The sequence below is a fragment of the Rhagoletis zephyria genome, unplaced genomic scaffold (assembly GCF_001687245.7).
Source record: "Rhagoletis zephyria isolate East Lansing unplaced genomic scaffold, Rhagoletis_zephyria_1.1 Rzeph_scaffold_00249, whole genome shotgun sequence".
In the NCBI taxonomy this organism is placed as follows: domain Eukaryota; kingdom Metazoa; phylum Arthropoda; class Insecta; order Diptera; family Tephritidae; genus Rhagoletis; species Rhagoletis zephyria.
Genome location: NW_016157333.1, coordinates 329,294 through 349,950, shown reverse-complemented (window position 1 = coordinate 349,950; position 20,657 = coordinate 329,294). Strand labels below are relative to the sequence as shown.

General features: G+C 39.1%; 3 protein-coding genes across 5 annotated transcripts; 1 reads left to right on the top strand and 2 right to left on the bottom strand.

Moving 5' to 3' along the window:
• Positions 1 to 1,185: 1,185 nt before the first annotated feature.
• Positions 1,186 to 4,125, bottom strand: Caf1-105 (chromatin assembly factor 1, p105 subunit). Its single transcript, XM_017609733.1, has 2 exons — positions 3,228 to 4,125; positions 1,186 to 3,128 (listed from the first exon to the last, which is right to left on the bottom strand). The coding sequence occupies exons 1-2, from the start codon at positions 3,815 to 3,817 to the stop codon at positions 1,451 to 1,453; spliced, it is 2,268 nt and encodes a 755-aa protein (XP_017465222.1). The 5' UTR covers positions 3,818 to 4,125; the 3' UTR covers positions 1,186 to 1,450.
• Positions 4,126 to 5,574: 1,449 nt separating this feature from the next.
• Cdk5 (Cyclin-dependent kinase 5) lies at positions 5,575 to 7,732 on the bottom strand. Its single transcript, XM_017609731.1, has 4 exons — positions 7,305 to 7,732; positions 6,972 to 7,239; positions 6,624 to 6,908; positions 5,575 to 6,359 (listed from the first exon to the last, which is right to left on the bottom strand). The coding sequence occupies exons 1-4, from the start codon at positions 7,470 to 7,472 to the stop codon at positions 6,196 to 6,198; spliced, it is 885 nt and encodes a 294-aa protein (XP_017465220.1). The 5' UTR covers positions 7,473 to 7,732; the 3' UTR covers positions 5,575 to 6,195.
• A 100-nt stretch (positions 7,733 to 7,832) lies between these two features.
• On the top strand, positions 7,833 to 19,850 carry Rme-8 (receptor mediated endocytosis 8). Of its 3 annotated transcripts, none has more exons than XM_017609730.1 (28): positions 7,833 to 8,059; positions 8,494 to 8,792; positions 8,862 to 9,002; positions 9,149 to 9,293; positions 9,613 to 9,811; positions 9,884 to 10,388; positions 10,457 to 10,635; positions 10,707 to 10,914; positions 10,997 to 11,407; positions 11,468 to 11,617; positions 11,689 to 11,880; positions 12,053 to 12,172; positions 12,274 to 12,362; positions 12,427 to 12,595; positions 12,660 to 13,427; positions 13,505 to 13,734; positions 13,793 to 14,253; positions 14,321 to 14,697; positions 14,762 to 15,442; positions 15,500 to 15,675; positions 15,742 to 16,267; positions 16,339 to 16,662; positions 17,222 to 17,391; positions 17,447 to 17,654; positions 17,735 to 17,902; positions 17,995 to 18,117; positions 18,183 to 18,441; positions 18,505 to 19,850. In XM_017609730.1, exons 2-28 carry the CDS (start codon positions 8,598 to 8,600, stop codon positions 18,618 to 18,620), a joined length of 7,290 nt encoding a protein of 2,429 aa, XP_017465219.1. In that variant the 5' UTR covers positions 7,833 to 8,059; positions 8,494 to 8,597; the 3' UTR covers positions 18,621 to 19,850. The 3 variants fall into 3 exon arrangements, with proteins under 3 accessions (XP_017465219.1, XP_017465217.1, XP_017465218.1); XM_017609728.1 differs by having other exon boundaries at positions 9,610 to 9,811; positions 18,505 to 19,849; XM_017609729.1 differs by lacking the exon at positions 7,833 to 8,059 and adding an exon at positions 8,068 to 8,392 and having other exon boundaries at positions 9,610 to 9,811; positions 18,505 to 19,849.
• Positions 19,851 to 20,657: the final 807 nt, after the last annotated feature.

Below are 20,657 nucleotides of genomic sequence, written 5' to 3'. Positions count from 1 at the left end.
AATCCGACGACGCAAGAAGACAGAGTCGAAATTTCTTTCGGCGACCATGCTTCGTCGGACCCGGAGCGATGCGCGAGCTATTTTAGCCGGCAGTTCATACTGCATCCTCCGGTGGACAAAGCCAAGCGTCGAGTGACCAGAAGGCTGCACAAACTGCCAACAACCTGTGCCCCCCTTGCTTTCACTTGCTCCTTTCCCCGGTAGCGAAGACACTCGAAGCCTTGCTGCTCCTGTATTTCACAAACCAATTGACCCCAGCGAAGCATCAACATGGTTTCCGTAAGGTGCACAGTACAACAACAGCACTCAACGCCATAAACACTCAGATAACTCGTGGCCTTAACCGTAACCGTCCCTGTGAGAGAACGATTCAAGTAGCGTTGGACTTGTCAAAGGCGTTTGACACCGTCTGCCATTCCACGCTACTAGAAGATATAGAGGCTTCCTCTCTCCCACAGAGGCGACCCTGTTCACAACCTTGACGAAGGAGGTCAGGCTACCGCTGGGAATTCACGTCGATGACACACCAATTCCGACGGTGAATAATCCGAAAATACTCGGAGTTCGACAGCCTGCTCTCCTTCTCTGCGCACGCAACCGCTATTGTCAATAAAGTACCGAGCCGCAACAAGGTCCTCAAATCGCAAGCCGGCAGTACTTGGGGCAAAGACAAAGAAACGTTGCTGGCAACATACAAGGCAATAGGCCGGCCGGTTTTAAACTACGCAGCACCAGAGTGGTCGCCGGGGACTAGTAGGATGCAGTGGACGAAGCTACAGACTGTATAGAACACGGCACTCAGGACAGCGACAGGATGCCTCCTGATGTCGCCAGAACATCACCTTCACAACGAGGCACAAATGATACCCATAAGGAGCACAACATAATGCTCTGCAAGCAGTTTCTGATCGGGAGCCACAGAAGTAGCCACCCGAACAGACAGCTGCTTGCAGAGGAACCCTCGCCTAAGCACGTCCGGAGGCATCTATATGAACTGACGGACGAAGTCCAGAGGTTGGTCAAGCAACGTCGAAGAAATAAAAGTAAATTTTTAACTTTTATTTTTGACCGAAAAATAAAAGTAATATTTTAATTTTTCTATTTGATCCACAAAATAAAAGTGAAGTTTTATCTTTTACTTTTGACTTAAAAAATAGCTGTTAAATGCTGACTTTTTTTTGAAAAAAGTAAAAAAGAAAAAATAAGATCATATAGCATTAACATTCCTTGGCTAACAAGCATCACATTGCTATATATATAAATGTTAACAAGACCAATTCTTTCCGACTGACTTTTTGAATAGAAATTATGAAACTATTATTTTCGATCCTTGTTGATTACTGATTATAATACACTACTTTTTTATTGTTCATTTTTAAAACTAAAAATTAAGTAAGCATGAATAAACATCACACCTAAGGAAGTCAATGCAATTACGTAACAATCAAATCTAGTCCAATAACTTTTTCTTCGACGTGGGAGTCGATATCGTTTTGAGTGCAACCCTACGCGGTGTTTTATTGCTCGACATGGGTGTTTTTGGTGTTGGAGTCTTCGTACCATCTTTGTTTGTGGATGGTGTTTCCCCAACTATAGACTTTTCCACGGTTTTATCGCCTACTTCTACGGCCACATCTGCAGACGAAACGTCTACCGAATCCTCGTAGACCAAACGTATATCCTCTGTGCACTCCAGTGTGGTGTCGTTATTTATAACAGCTTTTGGGTTGGTGGCTACAATTGTTTTGATAGGCCCTTCCCCTTCGGCTTTTGATGGTTGAGATGCGTTTAGCTTTGCAGATTCCTCATCTTCTACTTCCATGGGTGTTGGCCAGGCATCAAGCGCTACTTCTTCCACAGTTGTTGTAGTCGGTGGTGCTGGGGCCGCAATAATTGCACGTGGTGCTCGACGTATTGATATTGGTGTTGCACCCTTTGACAGGCGCGTTGCGCCGGCATTGAGTTTTGGAACCGATGCTGGTGACTGCATCTCCTGCGCTAGAGTATTTGCAAATATCGCAGAATTAGGATTTGTCTCACTTGCTGTGGGAGTGTTAGAAGTTTTGGTTGTGCTTGACAAAGGAGCCCCACGGGGTGTGCGTCTCACCGTTATTGGTGTTACTGGCCGACTTTTTTTCTCCGGTGATTCGAAACGCTCATCGGAGCTTAATATTTCCTTATCAATAATAATTTTAGCACCAAGTGTATTTGTTATTGCCAAAGCGGTAGCAGTATTGCTTGAATTCTTTTGGAGGCCCTCCTTAGCTGGGGTTACTATAGCACTTTCTTCGGCGCTAATACTTTTTACAACTTCTTCTGGTGGTTTACGCTGCGCTTCATCCTCTTGCATTGGATCCTCAACACTTTGCTCCTCAGATATTTCCGTTAGTGCATCGCGCTTGACCATGCTTATATTCTTTTGCTCATCTGTAGATTGTTTGCGCTCCTTTAAGCCTTGTCCATCGTTTTCCTTTTGTTTCTTTACCCTCTTAACCACTGCACTTGTGTCATTTGCACCAAGTACTTGCGCCGCGTTTTCATATTCCTCTCCCAATTCACCTGCCTCAAAAGTGATTAGCGAACAGAAACCATCTGTGCTTGATACAACCACTATTCGACCATCACTCGACCAGGTCACGTCGGTCAAACGCGTGTAATGAATGTTGGAGATTACAGCAAAAGGTTGTCGCTGCTGTGTATCATAGAAGTAAACGGAACAACGTGTAGCCACGGCGAAAATCATGCGGTACTGCAAGGGCACTACTGGCGGATTTATATCAGGTTTATGTGGCCGCAATCGATATAAAATCGGGCAACATCGCACTGCTACAGTATACTGCCCTGGGCAAGGCAATACAATGGCAGGTTGTCGAAAAGCGTGGCGGCTAAAGACATACGTGGTGTGTAATGATTGTGCGACACTATCAATTTCAGCAACACCAGCCGGCGTTAGCAACAATTTACCATCTGGTGTAAAGCAAAGTCGACGAAAGAAAGTCTGTAATGTGTCGTCGTGGAATAGACGCAACCGCTGACCATGCAGTTCATGACCTTCACTGACCGGCAGCGTTGATTTGTTAATACGGTGTAAGACCTTCTTTGTCTGTATATCGAAAATACGCAGATATCTGTAAATGAAATAAAGTAAAGTAGATCGAATTTCATAATACCTAGGTTCCATAAAAAAAAGTTGATTTTCACCAGTTAATTTTTCTGCGTATTTTTACCTATCTGAGGAGAGAGTTGCAATATACTGGTTTTTGGGGTCCCAAGCAACGCCTTGTACAAACGATTTATGGTCTCGTAACATGCCCATTGATTTCCCTTTATTTACATCCCAAACAATTGCTGTGTTATCTACTGAACCACTTACGAGAAACTGAGAATTCGAAGCCCAGCTCAAGTCATAAATATCCTCCATATGACCTCGTAATACCTTCAAAACAATCCATACTTCTTTATCCTGCTCGTTTGTGTTATCTAATATATTCAGCGGTTCCTGATCTCCCTTTTGCTTCCAAATGAATACGACACTCTCATCGTCACCGGATGCAAGCAATTCGCCATTCGGAGACCATTTTACAGCATTCACAGCACGTTGATGCCTCGTCAAATCTGCAGCTAAATCTAATTCTATATCATTTCCGTCCTCGGTGTAGTTCATGTACCAGATAAGTACATGAGCATCTGTGCCACCAGAGGCAAGACGATGCTTTACGATGGAATTTTCTGCCTGAGCTTGAGATTTAGGTTGTATATCAACACTCAACACTGGATCACGGTTGTGCCAAGATATTTCGGGTATTTTACACTTCATATTTCACACGAATTCTTTTTTATTTGTTCGATGCCGAAGTTTTCACAACCGCAAGAAAATCGTATTTACGCGCCAAATGTCCGGCAGAAGACATATCAAATGTCAAAAATAAAAGCAGAAGAAAACAAAAAGAAAAAATACGGTTACCGCACGCTCCTATGATAATTGAGTAAGAAATTCGGAGAGGTATGATGGTTTACTCCAGTGTTGGCACTGCCTTATAGCCTTTAAAGTATCCATAAAACAATCAAAAACTGTATCCAAATGTATCCAACAAAAAAACGGACATTTTTGAACAGTGCATCTATGGAAAACAAACTCGGCCCCTTAACAAACTTATTCAGCCTCATTGCGTAAGTCGTAAATTTGGCTAAATTGTACGACTCGACAACATTGGCATTGTTTACTGTCGTGCTGAAATAAGTAAATGACGAAAATCGTCGAAAACTATACAGTGCTGCCAAGTTTTTCCGTTTTAATACACTAGTCGAATGGAAATTTTAGGCGTGCAATTTGCGATACGATTCGACTCTCGAAAAACGACTTGCATACGATACCACTCTCGCACTGAGGGTGATTAACATGTAGTCAGTATTTCCCCATCCTTAGACACGGATTCGGGAAACAAAGGCCCGTAGTTAAGTAGACTCAAAAGTTAATTGCAGCTTTTTGACAAAACTTTCAATGGGATATCTGTTAAAAAAGCCGCAATTAAGTTTAGTGACGACTTAATTTTGGCTATAACTACAGGCCTTTGTTCTAAGAATCGGAAAATACTGACAACAATTATGGGCCAAAGATTCCGCATGTTCGATTTTTATTACTACGATTAGATTCTCGACATTACAGTTACTAATAAAGGTAGGAAAACTTTTTAAAATTTGCAAACTACTTGGGGTTTTTAAATGCACGTTTATGTAGCTAAAAATTGTATTTTCCAAAGTGACAAGAATAAGGAAAATAATTTTGCTTGGAAGACGAGCAGCAAACTCTTAAAAATGTTATAATAGCTCGTACATAAATCAAAAAAAAATGCCTTCAACTTACGAATACTTATGGGAAAAGGTATCTAAATTTACACTGAGGAAAAAAACGAAGTATCCCTCAAAATGTAAGGTGAAAATGTATCCAATTGGATATGTACAAAACGGTAACACTGGAGTACCCACAGAAAATTTGAGAATATTCAGTCAAACTTTAACCTTAAAACTGGGCTCGAATCGTAATCGACTCCATGCATATAACATGTATAAATCTATTTAAATGCGCTTGGGACATTATTTATTTACTTTTATTTATTTAAGAAATTGTATTCCGAAAATAAAAAATATGCAGATTACATCTCTGCACTCAAATGTTAAAATTAGAAGCAGACGAAAACAAAACCAGAATAAGGTTACCGCACGCTTCATTCCACACTCCTATGGGTATTCGGAAAAATGATGGTGTACTTTCGGACGATCCCACTGAAAATCCTGGAAATATCGTCAAACTTGAATTTATTTAAACAGGTTCTATTTTAATTACCTCTAATTTTCGTTAGCAATTCCACATTTTATTTAAAAAATCCACACTAGTAAAGTATTGAAATGCTCAGAAAATCCTGTAAACAAGGCTTTAAAAGCACAAAACGATAATACTTTAGTTCCCACGATAGTCGGGTCTACGTAACCGGAACCACCCAGATTTATATCTGGCCAAGGACTGTCACTCCAGCAACACTCCCCAAAAAGTCTTTGGGGAATTTGTATGCTGCTACAACAACAATAATACTTTAGTCAGAATTTTATATTTATTTAATTATGATTGGGACATTATATTCTGATATACTCAGAGGTCTTTTTTTACAAAAATTGTAAACGCTTCTGAAGGAGAGGAGGTATAATGGCAATATCGCTTATATTTTAAGTACAATAATGTTAATTGAATTACTTTTTTATTCTAATCGAATTATAAATTCTTACATGGCTGATGCTTTTTAAAAAGAACTTAAAATTAACCTAAATATAAATTTTTGACATTATTAAAACATTTACAGCCCCGTATTATATTGTTTACAATTATGGAATACGTTATTAATCTGAATATAAAAAAAAAACAGATAACTTAGATTATATATCTATCATTACAATACATACATTGAAGACGGCCTTTTCTGTCGTATATTTATAATCAGCTTTTCGATTATAGAAATTACCTTAAAATTTTATGAGCCCCTAACGCACGATCGGGCGAAGGCTGCTCTCACTTTCTCCTATTTGAACTCTCTTATCAATACATACATATTACAGCAAAATCAATTTTGTTTTGCCAATTAGAAGCGATTACAGCAACATAATTATAAAAACCGATATATTCCTAAATAAATATGTATTCATTCAATGATTCGATGAGCTGCTTTCAGTGAAGTAAGGATGTTGCATTGCCTGCTCCGCACTAATTCGCTGATTTGGGCGACATACTAACAATTTTTGCAGCAAGTCTCGACCCTTGGAATTAAGACGTGGTACTATTTGGCTCCAGGAAGTAATGGGCGGAAAGGCTACAAAAAATTAAAAAATCACATTAAACTCTTAAGGTGTATTATAGCTTAACTGCAGTTAAGAGCTCAGAAAAGTTCAAATAATTCCAACATGCGGTGATCGGAAAGGTTTTTTTCTTAACTTTTGTTTTTTCCCTTTCGTTTACTTCTATTTAGTAGGTTGGAACTACCCCCTTAGAGTTGTAATCTCCGTTTTTTAAACGGCATAAACTGCAGTTAAGCTTTATGGAAATCAACTATTAAATAAGCTCTAATTGTACAAACATGGAAGTGCAACATAATCAGCCAAATGAGTTACTCCAGGCCAGGATTCCTCTGTAGGCGTACCAAGCACACGGAAGATTTTCATCAATTGATCCAAAACATCAGAGCCAGGGAAAAGTGGACGACCTGCATCGGCGAGTTCAGCGAAAATGCAACCAGCCGACCACATATCAATGCTAGTTGTATATAATTTTGCACCAAAGAGCACATCAGGCGGTCTATACCACAACGTAACCACTTCAGCAGAGTAGCACTTTACCGGGATGCCAAAGGCACGCGCAAGTCCTTGAAGAAATAAACAATGAAGTTAATGAAACGATTTTGCCTTTTACCATTTTCTTTCTCTACCAAAATCAGCTAGTTTTAATTCGCCGTTTTTATTGATTAATAAATTCTGTGGCTTCAAGTCTCTATGGAGTACGTTGTGACTGTGACAAAAGGCGAGCCCACGCAGCAGTTGTAACATAAAGCTGCGGCAAACCGCCATATCGATTTCTCCATTCAAACTGTCAAAGTACTTCTTCAAGTCCTGATCGCAATGCTCGAAAACAAGCGTCAGCTTCTTGTCTGAGTGCAATACATCGTATAGACGTACTATATTTTTGTGCTTCAGCTCCTTTGTTTATAAATATTGTTTATTGATTTGGAAAAATACTTAAAACAGTAGGCCTACATACATACCTTCAACAGACAGATTTCCCTGAGTGCCGAGCTGGGCACTCCCTCGTCGTCTTCGTCCAGACGGACGCGCTTCAATGCCACAATTTCCATGGTCTCACGATTACGGCCCTTAAATACAGTACCGTAGGTACCCTCACCGATTTTTTCCAATTTTTCATATTTTTGCATTTTAAGCAGGCAGCACACAAAAATTACCGTTTACAAACTCAATTTACAGCCAGGAATTTTCGGCAAAAAATTTGCAAATCTTTTAGAACAAGTACCGCAGTGTTGGGAAACAACCATAAGTGTACGTGTGCTAAACGCTGATAAGAGATATCCAGTGCAGAAAAATGCTTGTTCTACGTACTAAATTAAAACAATTTAGCTTCTTTTTTACAAGTACATTAATTTGTATGGTACAGTACTATCGTAAGCAGGCCAATTCATTATTTGTAAAAATTCATAACAAACAATTTAATAAATGACTTGTTTATTTATTTGTTCACTTGACTTTTTTAAAGTTAATCAGTGTTGAAAAACATCCAACAGCTTTGATTTATTTTCGCGATTACCTTTTAAAACACATTCGCCCCATTGTCATCTCAAATGTCAATTGAGAAAATTCTGTTGTGACTAGAGAAGTTACTTTGCAAAAAATCAAATCAGATGTACATTAATTGTAAATTTTTGCTTGAAAAAAACCATATAAATAGATCAATTTAATATCTGTACGCCTCGCAGGTGTGTGGAAAATGTTTTAACGTGGCGGTGAAGTAAGTAGAACATGGGTAATTTAGAGCCATTAGCTTTGGTGTGAGGCGCTGTTTCTCGCATCACTTTGCTATTAGCAATTGTATTCGCAGTTGGAGGTGTCTTGTTGGCTGTTCGGCGGCAATGTTAATGTCGCAGTCGTCATTGTCGCTATTCTTCAGAGCTAACTCGCTTCATTGATATTTACTCCCCCTTTTGGGTACCCAGATATACATGCTCTCGATTGAGATGGCCTTTGTTGCTCTACTGATAACTTCCAATTAAGCACCGCAAAGCAAAACAACAACGCTTAATTTGACCAACGAAAATTAGGAAAGTTGCGTACATACATAAGAGTACGTTAGTCAGCGCTGATAAAAACCACATAAAAAAATAAACATCCGGCGTTCGAATATTTTGATTAAAAATTTTCCTAAAATTTCTATGCACTTTTCAGAATATCATCATCATCATTTACTTCTCGACCCGAAATTGTAAGCCAGTTGTTCCAACTCTGATAAATCCGCTGTACATTTAAGTTTATTTGAGTTGAGCAATTACATGATGGTGCCGCCAAAGGAAAACGTCGATCTAGAATGTTTTTTGGTAACAAAGCATTCTTGGAAGGGAAAATATAAGCGTATATTGGCTATTGGCACCGCTGGCATTTCTACGTACAATCCAGATAAATATGATTTGACAAATCGTTGGACATACTCGGACATTATTTCAGCGGCACCAAATAAAACATCAAATGTAGGAGTTTTGCCATTTTTTTTTTCAAAGTGTCAACAAAAAACATTTATATCGGTTAACTCATTCCAGATACCCAATGAATTTGTGCTCACCATAAAAAAAGAGAAACGCGGCGATTCCATACGCTTTTCATCCGAATATCGTAATGACATACTCTGCTCGATATTAAAATACTACAAAGAATTTGCTGATAAGCCTAAAATTTCACAAGTAAGTGGTTTGCAATGAGTTGTTTATGAAGTAGCGCTTACCTCACACGCCCATTTCATTTGTTAATACCTTATCTATTTATGTATGACCATATGTTGTTTGTATGTTATATTTACTTAAATGTTTGTTTACACTGTGCATTACAGCGTTTCCCTGCTTATAAATATCATTGGTCTGGCATAAGTTTACCCACAATGCTTGAAGTCACACCATGCTCATTAGATCAGTTGGATCCAACAACCAATGAAGTGCTCACCAGCTACATGTACAAAGACATAGAGGGCATAATAGGTACTAATAGTTCTTTTGATATAATATAAACTGAAATTTGATAGCATGTAGAGTGGCTTTCGGTTTAAATCAAAATTATTGAATTTGAGTTTAACTGAACACGGTTTGAGCGAAATGCACTGCACATACTAACAAAAATGTTAGGAAATTTCAGATGCAGGACTGTCTAGAATCTCTAATTTAAATGAAATTTTTCTGGATCCTTACATACTAACCATTAAAGCTGTGCTATATCTCTAAAACTTTTTCTAAAGCAAACACTCTTTTCTTACCCAATTTAATTTGAATAACTTGTCTGCCTTCTCTACGTTATAAGTAGGCATTTCTGACTATGAAGGCGGCATTGTAATGGCCCATGGTGGCTTTAGTCGTTTACATCTCTTCAAAGCATTGAATCATCATGAAATTGTGCAGAACATTGCTCAGAGATCAGTGCAATTTCTTGGCATAGAAACAAAGATACTCAAAAGTCAAATAACACTTGAACAATTCGAGCGTCAACGTTTCGGTGAATATAGGTAAATAATCTGTTTTGATGTTTACTATTTGTATGTATAGTACCTACAACTCGCAATTTTCCTCCAATCTAGCGATGACCAGTATCAAACGTCTATGACCGAATTCACTGTTCAAAAAATTACGCCACGTCATCCGGATCCAGTGAAGCGTATACTTTGTCTCACGGAAGCAACATTGCTGGAACGCGATCCGCAGACATATAGCGTGTGCACGCTACGTCTTTTAACGGACGTATTTGCGCTAGTGCGTGATAAAGACAACTTGCAACGCTTTTGTATTGAATATAAAAATGGTATTTTGCGCCAGTATTTGACAAATGATCGAGATTCATTATTGGCAACGCTCTTGGATGCAGTACGTTCGAGCGGTAACAAAGATGTGCATGTACGCATTAGTAATACACCGCGTGGCAAGCGTTATGTGCCATTCAATTGTTCCGTCGATGAGGAAACGGAGGCAAATTTGTTGCGTTTAATCATAAATAATGTGCAAAATCCGTCGAAACGATTCGAAATACTGGAACGCTTTAATGCAAATATTCCGCACAGTGGTCTCAATTACAGTGTGACTCAAGATGTACGAAAAAAGTTAAAATGAGAAATGTTATTGCAATTGTTTAACTATTATTCAATTTTTTCTTGTAGAGTCTCTTTGCCGAGAACAAAGAGAAGCTCATCTTGAGCGCGTTGCAAGCCTTGGCACAAAAAGAATTAGACAATCCAACAGCACAATTAAACAATCTCGAAATTGAGGCAATTTTTCACGCACTCACACGTTTGCTCGCTAGTAAAGTAGGGTATGGAGCTTTTACAAACCTACCAGGGTAAATTACTCTCAAAAATTTTCCTTGAGTTCCTCTTTTAACATTATAAATGTATACATACTTCTTTTTAGTTTTCGCGAAATTATTGGCACTAAAATAGTTGCCGCTCTACGCCGAAAAGATCTTGCGGTTACATACTCGGCCATCGATATGATCAACTCACTCATGCACTCTGTGAATGCTGATCATGATCTGAAGCAAGAACAATTGAACAAATCATCGATACTGTCGTCCAAGTCATTTTTAGAAACTTTGCTCAACATGTGGACAACGCATGTGGTATGCCAATATGCCTTCATTTATTTCCACACGTAATCTTTCGAAAAATATTACTGATTCTGAGAATTTTTCCTTCGTATAGAGTCATGGTAGCGGTGCACTGGTACTTTCTGCGATGTTGGATTTCCTCACATTCGCTCTATGTGTGCCTTATAGCGAAACAACAGATGGCAAGCAATTCGATACGCTACTCGAATTGGTTGCCGAACGCGGTCGTTATTTGTATAAACTATTTCAACATCCCTCGCTGGCCATCGTTAAGGGTGCTGGACTTGTTTTGCGCGCCATCATCGAGGAGGGTGAGCTACATGTGGCACAACAGATGCAAGCACTCGCCTTGGATGAGGCAGCACTGTGTCGTCATCTCCTTGTTGCATTATATACACCATCGAACGATCCAACGCTGACAACTCACCGCCAGCTTTCGCGTCACTTAATTGGCCTCTGGATTGCAGACAGCGAGGAAGCGATAGAATTGTTTAAACGTATATTTGTAAGCGTTTTTTACTATTAGTGTTGTGAAAAGAAGTTAGCGAAATCTTTTTAATTTCAGCCCGCTGGCTTGCTAATGTTCCTGGAGAGTGAGGAGAGCGTACCAAAGACTGATGTAGAGGACGACAAGTTAAATTTTCGCGATAATTTGAAACTTGCAATACAACATTCCATTAGAAATAGAAAGAATATCATAGAAAAACACTTGCAGGTATGCAAAAAAATATTTTTCACCATATTGGCTTTATTTTCAAGCGTATATTTTTTTATTGGTTTCAAAAGGACATTAAGCATTGGGGCATGAACCTCTTGGAACAACAGGATCCCGCTGCCCAGGCTATTAAAAATCGCCCGGTAGTGCTGCGTAATCGTCGTCAGCGAAAGAAAAAGGACGATGCTGTTTTAAATTTGCCTTTCTTCTTTTACAACTTCGCCAAAGACCATAGTCTGCCGAATTTAATATGGAATCATAAGGTAGCGATCGCTAGTCTTATATACAAATTTAGATACAGTTTTTTATAATTCTTTTATGCACATTGCACATTCGAGGCGAAAATAAATTTTATTATGCAAAAAAAAAACAAGATTCGTGAACAAAAAACAATGAAGACTATTCGTCTACATACCCATTATATATTTTTTACAGACTCGTGAGGAGTTGCGTATTTGCTTGGAAAATGAACTACGTCAATTTATGAATGACCGTGACCTAGCTGGAAATATGATTGTGGCGTGGAATTATCAAGAGTTCGAAGTTACTTATCAAGTACGAAATTCATTATAAAGCAGACACAAATTTCATAACCAAATCCACAGTTTACAAAAAAAGAAACGTAATTATTTGTATGTATGTATATACTTTTCTAGTGCTTGGCTGATGAAATCCAAATTGGTGATTATTATATACGCTTAATCTTGGAGAAAGATGATTGGCCACAAAATCTCGTAAAAGATCCGTAAGTTCTTTTAAAGCCATAGTTTAGAGAAGATTTCTAATAATTATAATTTTTTAAATTTCAGCATCGAGCTCTTCAATGCGCTTTATCGTCGTGTGCTATGCCGTCAGCGTGTCAATGATGACCAACTTACGGTGGTGTCGCTGCAAGCCCTTGCGAAAGTCTATCGTCGTTATCACAAAGAAATCGGTCGTTTTAGTGATATGTCTTATATCCTTCAGTTAACAGATCGGGTATGGGCCAATATGCTTGTTAATTTCATAAATCCTCAAAAACAGTAGTTCAATTTACTTGCAGTGCCTATCCCCATCACTGCGCGATGCACTCATAAATCTTATATCCTGCCTGGTGCTGGAGAAATCCAATTGCCGTCCACTTGTTGATCACGTGCAGTGCCTTGTTGATCTGATCACTCTGGCACACTTACATAAAGGTCGTGCGCAGCCCAACACAAAAACCAATGTCATAGAGGCTGGACCAAATATGGAGGCGTATGAGGAGAAGGATTGGTATTACAATATTGAAAAAGAGGGACAGAAATCAGAACGACAAGGCCCGATCACATACTCGGAATTGAAGGAGCTCTGGCAAAAGGGTGTTATCACACCAAAAACGCGCTGTTGGGCTATCGGCATGGATGGTTGGCGATCGCTACAACAAATTCCGCAACTTAAGTGGTGCCTTATCGCCAAGGGTACACCCATATATAACGAGACCGAGTTGTCCTCAAAGTTATTGGATATACTCATAAAATGCACGAGCTTCTTCCCAAGTCGCACTCAAAATGGCACGGCCGTACTTATACCCGGACCCAAACTTTCACGTAAATTATCGGAATTCGTGTGTCTGCCGCATATTGTACAGGTGTGCCTCACACATGATCCCGGCTTGTTGGAGCGCGTTGCAACGCTGCTCTGCCAGATTATGGAGGACAATCCGGAAATGCCGAAAGTATACTTGACGGGTGTATTCTATTTCATGCTCATGTACACCGGTAGCAATATACTGCCTATAACAAAGTTCCTAAAAATGACACATATGAAACAGGGCTTTCGCAGTGATGAGGTGAATATGAATATAGTACACACAACGTTTTATGACAATTTTTAATTCATAAACTTAACTCAATCTATGTGTTTTAGACATCGCAATCCGGCATAATGCATCGCAGCATTTTGGGACAATTGTTGCCTGAGGCAATGGTGTGTTTTTTGGAGAATTACAGCGCTGAGAAATTCGCGGAAATATTTTTAGGTGAATTCGATACACCTGAAGCGATTTGGAGTTCAGAGATGCGACGTTTGTTGATTGAAAAAATATCTGCACACATTGCGGACTTCACGCCTCGTTTAAAGGGGCACACGATGGCGCGGTAGCTTTAATTGATATGTACTCTTTAGAGAAAATATCCCTTATACCTCTATTTTCAGCTATCCATACCTTGCCATACCAGTCATTAGTTACCCACAGCTGGAAAATGAACTCTTCTGCCACATCTATTACCTGCGTCACCTTTGTGATACACAGAAATTTCCCAACTGGCCCATTGCTGACCCTGTGCAGTTGTTAAAACACACATTGGATGCTTGGCGAAAGGAGGTTGAGAAGAAGCCCCCACAAATGACTGTGCAACAGGCGTACCAAGATTTAGGCATCGATTTGGCAAAAACACCAAAGCCAGATGAATCGTTGATACGCAAAAGTTACTATCGTTTGGCGCAAATGTATCATCCGGATAAGAATCCGAATGGTCGTGAGATATTCGAGAAAGTTAATCAGGCTTATGAATTCTTGTGCTCGCGCTCAGTGTGGTCTTCAGGCGGGCCGGACCCCAAGAACATAGTGCTTGTATTACGCACACAAAGTATACTTTTCGAGCGCTATGCCGATGGTGCGTTTTTTCTTATTCTTATAAAGCCTTTTAAAGCACTTAATAAGTTCTTTTGCCTGTATTTCAGTATTGCGTCCATATAAGTATGCTGGCTATCCTCAGCTGATAAAGACCATCCGCCTGGAGACACGTGATGATGAACTTTTCTCGAAAGAGGTGCAACTGCTGTCAGCCGCATCGGAGCTTTGCTATCATACCGTGCACTGCTCTGCATTGAATGCGGAAGAATTGAGACGCGAAGAGGGTATCGAAGCACTTTTGGAGGCCTATACTCGTTGCGTATCCATTTTGGGCGCCGATTCCAAGCCCGACTCGCTGCACTATCAAGTAATCTCGAATGTGACGCGCTGCTTCGAGGTGGCCTGCAACTTTGAAAAATGCAAAGAAAAGATAATCACGTTACCACAGCTGCTCTCGGATGTCTGTCGCGTGGTATACTTTAAGGTAAAAGAGATTTCAATTAAGTCATATTTGCAATTTATTGACTAACTCTTATATTCTTCTTAAGCACACACTCTCTGTCAGCCTAGTGACCAGCATGGCGGCCAACAACTATGAACTTCAATGTAACTTGGTACGTAATGGCGTACTCTGGTCGTTGCTAATATTCTGGTTCGATTATGATTACACGCTGGATGAGAGCGGCGTACAGGCTAGCGATAAAAGCAATCAGCAACAGGTGGCTAACAACTTGGCGAAAATGGCTGTGCTAGCTTGTATTGCACTCGCTGGTTACGGCTTAGAATTGCATAAGACACCCAATGGAACTGACAGTGCCAGCGGCGATGGCAGCGAATCACCAACCACAGCTGCAATTGCATCTATACCAAATGTGGCTATTGCTTCGCCCTCCTCCTCAGCATATACGAAAAATGCACATAACCCGCTGCAAAATGCCACCAAGCAATTAGCTATAACGACTGGGAGATCCGCCGAGGCGGGGACGAAGGTTGTTGCTAAACAGGATTCCAATGCCAGTAACAAATCAGATGCAGTTTCCAATGCATCATCCACTGAGAAGGAAGCAAGTGGGGAGGCGAATAGCAGTTCAAGCACTAAGAGCAACGACATAAACCTACCGAAATATACAATAATTTCTGAAGCGAAAAACACAATCGTGAAGCAGGTGCTGGATCGCTTGCTCACACCATACATAGCGAATAAATTGCCCATTGAACGCGCCGGCGATGTAAGCAAAGTGTTTAATTTACATTAAATTTTTCATTACGGGACTTTCTTTGCACAGATTTTAAAATTACTTACATCAAATACGCGAAATCCCTACTTAATCTGGGACAATGGTACGCGCGCGCAACTGATTGATTTCTTGGAAACGCAGCGCACCACGGCTGTTAAGGAAACATTCGATGATGTAGCTGAGGTGTATAATTTAGTTTCAGAATTCCAATACGATGCTAGCAAGTAAGCGTAAAATTCGGATTAAATTTAATTTATTCAATAACAATCGTCATCTTAAACTCCCAATAGAGATGAACTACATATTGGCGGTGTCTACATACGTATCTACAATGAAATGCCAACATTCCCCATATCCAAGCCGAAACAATTCATCATGGATTTGCTGGAATATCTTAAGCAAGCTTATCATTTTCTGACCACTAACAGCACTGACGGAAAGGTCAAGTCATATCCTGCACCTATTGCGACCACCAAAATAGGACAAGATGGCATTCTTACACCAACACTGGCGCCGAATCATCCACAATGGCAGCAGCAAGCCCCAAGAACTGGCAAAACGTTTGATGAAGTGCTGAACGCTTACAATCGCTCAAAAATACGTAACAAACTCGAAGCTAATGCCTTACTCGAACAGCAACAAATGCAACAGCAATACAGATACGATTTTTTAAACGATGCAGCATTGCAGCCACATGTGATAATGGTGCTGCAGGCCCTAATGGCTGTGATAAAATGCAATGCTGAAGTGGAGATACAATGCATTGGCAGTTTCAATATGATCTTTGGTTTCCTAGCGCATAATTTGTTTAAAGACGTATGCAAGTGCTTGCTTTTAATTCCACTGATATTTTCACGGGTTAATAACCGTTTCGGTTTTTTTTTCAGAACACCACCGTTAAAACGATAGCGCTCGAAGTGGTTGCCTTAGTTTCACGCAATAAGGAATGCGTGTCGGAGATAGCGGCTTGCGAATTGCTTGGCCAATTTTTGGTAGCATTAAAAGATCCCGATTTGCGCAGCAGTCAAGTAAAAGTGATCGAAACTATGTCTGGTCTCATGAATGTACAGGAAATGATTAAGGAGGCACAAAACAAGGGTGCCGTCATTTATTTGTTGGATATGTTTTGCAATTCGCGTAATCCACAGATACGTGAAATGTGCGCCGAAATAATGGCCAAGATGACTGCGGATCGATTAAGTGGGCCGAAGGTAAAATCTGAATTCCCTGTTTATATTATATGCACCACGAAAACGAAAATATGCAGTATTTAGTCACAAGTGGAGAGAAAAACATAACCTCAAACAAGTTTAAAGGCTGGGAGATAATACTTTTTCCCATAATTTTTGGATGTTACTCGGACCACCTTATTCATATTTCATATTTTTGTAGTAGGAAAATGAATTTATATTTAAACGTTTTGTGGTGAACTCTTACACTTGACATAAAACATAACCCCCAAACATTTTAATATAAGGCGTAATAGAGGTGGGGTTTAACACACCCAAATCAGTCTAAATGAGAAAAAAGCCTCATATTAAAAATTTTTAAAGCTTTTTAAAACTTAAAACTGGCTGAACTAAGTTTTGATAGAGGAGGCCATTTTAGAAAAAACATAACCTCAAAAAAGGGCACTAAGGTAAAGGTTAAACCCAGACGGCGGTCCACAAATTATATGTAACTTGAACTGATTTTTGTAAAGTTTACTTTATGGGTTTCCTGATTATTTTGCTTGTATGAGAACATAATTTTTTGTTTGTCATCACGCAGGTGCGTATTACAGTATCAAAGTTTCTGCCGCCCCTATTTGTCGATGCTATGGTGGAATCGCCACAAACTTCGGTGCAATTATTTGAATCCATACATGAGCATCCTGAACTGATATGGAATGATAAGACCAGAGGCAATGTCTGTGATGCCGTAGCGGATTTGTGTGAGAGGTAAGTTTTTCTAGAAAAAATTTCAGTGTATGCATTTATTTCATGCGCCATACAGTTTCTATCGAGCGCAAAAGATCAACGAAAAACATATTTGGAAGGATCCAGAAATGCTGAAGGACATCGTCTCCAATGAAATTGTAGTCGCAGGCGTCTATTTACGTCTATTTGTCAGCAATCCTGCATGGACGTTACGCAAGCCTAAACAGTTTTTAGCAGATCTGCTGGATTTCGTTGTGGAGCAAATCAGCAAGAGCTCTAGCGAGGTAAAAGTCTTAACGAGGGGCAAAGTCGTTCATTGCTTTTTTAAACCAAAATTATGTATATTTTGTTTCACCACTTACAGAAAGATACATTGGAATTGTCAACAACAGCTTTAGTAGAGCTACTGCGTTCGCAGCCAAATCTGGCCGATGATATACCGGTTTTGGGTCACATACCTAAGCTTTTTAATTTGTTGCCCGTGCAGCCTAAGAGCACACTATCAGTATTACACCAACTCTCATTATCGGAGGTGAGTATGCGATTTTGTGCAGTTACTACAGTATATTATTTTCTTTTGATTTCCATCAATTCACTTAAAAATATCGCTTTAATTACTTGTAGTTTTGTGTAAGCGCTGTTTCACAAACTGAATGCATATTACCGCTCAAGAAATGCATGGAACATCATCGCGATTGCATTGAAAAGTCCTGTGAGACACTCAGCAGACTATTCAAATATCAACATGTAAACATTTTGTGATATCGTTAATAATACGGCTTATCTCATAGGATTATTGTACTTTTTTGTAGGATTCACTCATCAGTCAATCGTTGGAAGTGAATTTAGTGCCATTTTTATTGGGCCTCCTTGATAGTCGTCTGGAGTATGTGGACAATGCATCCGCTGTGAAGGCGCAAATTGTTGCCGCCCTTAAGGGTATGACACACAATCTCAATTACGGTGAACGGGTTACGCAAATATTGCTGAAACATCCCATATGGGCGGAGTACAAAGATCAACGGCATGATCTTTTCATAACCGACACCAATATAAGGGGATATCTGACAGGTATAAAGATACTCTCAGCCATTTTTTAAAATGCTAAAGTGACTTACTAATGCCTCTATTTAGGTGTAAATCCCACCGCTGGCTACTTGACGCAAGGACCAACGCAAAGTGTCGACGTACTCACCTCACCACCGCCCATTGATCGCGATGATCCGTCAGCGCGGCCGGCCATAGATTAGTAAACATTCAAGGCTTGCTGCAACAGCAAACACATGCTGAAGCTTTTGTCGATGCTATGGCAACAGAATAAGACAATTATAGTATTGTCGAGGCTTTAATTGAGATCACGATGTAAAGCAAGGCAATTTCACTGCATGTGTTATTTGCAATATTGGTGCATAGCGCTCGTAGAGTAGACACTCAAAAGAAATTACGCGGTACCGAAAAACGTTGAATCCAAATGCACCCAATTAAGGCGTCACATAATGATTTATTACTTATTTGTGAACGTTGTTTTTGTATTACTATATTGTTATTAAGTTACATGTTTCTTTATACAAGAGCGTTAAGCAAAGTATTTTTTTTTTCAAAATTAAGAATAATTAATGTTTCCTTAAATTGTGTATATCTACTAATTCCTAAATGAATTGAATATTTTTTAATGCACTTACTGTGGGATCGATATATATATATACATGTGTGTGTTTTTTTAATCCAAAACACCAATACACCAATGCCAGCTATGCTTGCAACAATGGTGTTAAATTAAATTGAAAATTGCAGCGTAGCAGCTTGTACGCAAGTCAAGCAAAAAGCAAGTAATATGAATTCGCTACTAAATTATCATAATTTTCAAGCATACTCACTGGAACACACACAGAAATACGCACTTAATTACATAGAATTTTTATATTTGTAGTTTATAATGTTTACAAATCCATACATACATATGTAAGTATGCAGCATATAGTACATAATTACATACACACAAAATGCATATAAATATATACATACATACACACGTACATATATAAATATATCTAAACTTAAAATGGTACCGAAAAAATCAATCTTAATAAAAATCCGATTCATTTTAAATGAATGTGCTAAGCATTGCTATTTGGAATTTTTGCAACATCAGCGTATTTTTTCATGTGTGCATTTCTTAATAGTTGCCCATTGCGTGGTTTTAATTATGGATTGAATACTAAGCAGAACGCCAATCTAACATAGTCAATTGTAGAGGCAATTGCCGTAGCCACTATCCGCCAGCGTTCCAAGTACAACACCAAAAAAAGGTTGTACTTCGCGTTGACAATACGAAATGAGTAGAGACGTTGCAGATAGCCGAGGACGTCGAGTTTCTCGGAGAAAGCTATATCGTAGTGGCTGAAAAGTGATGAGGATTAGAATAAAAGATTTAAATCGGTTTGTAATAAAACAAGAAACCAAGACAACTTAACGATGGAATAGTTTTGTAACACAAGCTTACAAACAAAAGGTAAAGACCAAAAATGGCCTTCATATTTCTAGGGTATCCTCTATTCGGAAATGCATCAAACTAAAGCATTAGTCTCTTATTTCTAAACTATAATTGATGGAAATATGTTTAGCTCTGCAAATTGAGTATTTCTATCAATTAATATAAACTAGTATCGCCCCGTTGTCGAAATTCGACCACCTCACTTTTTTTACACAATTTTTCATTTTGCTTGGGAAGTTTTTATGTCCTTCATCACCTGTTGATCGTCTAGGTCTCTTATATTGTTTGGTGGAGTAATATACATTATGTTAAATAATTTTGAAATTCATAGCAGAAGTAGGGAGGAATAGATTTGTATGGGATTTCGTTAGCGTATTGATATATAGATATTGAAAAGATATTACATTAGAACCACTTATAAGTTGCCGTACCAATGCACTCTTCTAAGTCAGTTGCATCACATGAAAATATTTCATGAATTTTAATTTGGGATAGCTCGAATTCGGTGGTAACTATCGATTAGATAGACTTCACCACTTCTTTTGCTCAGGGTGGGGAAGTGGCTTGGTTTTATATTTTTGCTAATAAATAGCGAGTCAGCTTGAAACAACGAAACACAGAAAAACTGAATTTAGCAGCTTATAATGAGTTCACCCCTTCTTTTCCCCACAGCGGGAAATAACTTCGCTCTATATTTTGACGTAGAATACGTCTTACCTTAAGGTATGGGGGCTATGTTCAAATGTTGTAGTTGTAATTTTTAGAGCTTCACAAAAACGCTTATTGCACGAGA

What these genes read in the sequence shown, in the direction of transcription:
- Caf1-105 (XM_017609733.1), bottom strand. Translation starts at nt 3,817, where the DNA reads ATGAAGTGTAAAATACCCGAAATATCTTGGCACAACCGTGATCCAGTG. An exon ending in GCAACTCTCTCCTCAGATAG is followed by an intron (nt 3,129 to 3,227) that starts GTAAAAATACGC and finishes TTTCATTTACAG; the next exon opens with ATATCTGCGTATTTTCGATA.
- Cdk5 (XM_017609731.1), bottom strand. Translation starts at nt 7,472, where the DNA reads ATGCAAAAATATGAAAAATTGGAAAAAATCGGTGAGGGTACCTACGGT. An exon ending in GGGAAATCTGTCTGTTGAAG is followed by an intron (nt 7,240 to 7,304) that starts GTATGTATGTAG and finishes TTATAAACAAAG; the next exon opens with GAGCTGAAGCACAAAAATAT. An exon ending in TGATTATGTTGCACTTCCAT is followed by an intron (nt 6,360 to 6,623) that starts GTTTGTACAATT and finishes AATTTTTTGTAG; the next exon opens with CCTTTCCGCCCATTACTTCC.
- Rme-8 (XM_017609728.1), top strand. Translation starts at nt 8,598, where the DNA reads ATGATGGTGCCGCCAAAGGAAAACGTCGATCTAGAATGTTTTTTGGTA. An exon ending in ATCGATTAAGTGGGCCGAAG is followed by an intron (nt 16,663 to 17,221) that starts GTAAAATCTGAA and finishes GTCATCACGCAG; the next exon opens with GTGCGTATTACAGTATCAAA. An exon ending in GTAGCGGATTTGTGTGAGAG is followed by an intron (nt 17,392 to 17,446) that starts GTAAGTTTTTCT and finishes TGCGCCATACAG; the next exon opens with TTTCTATCGAGCGCAAAAGA.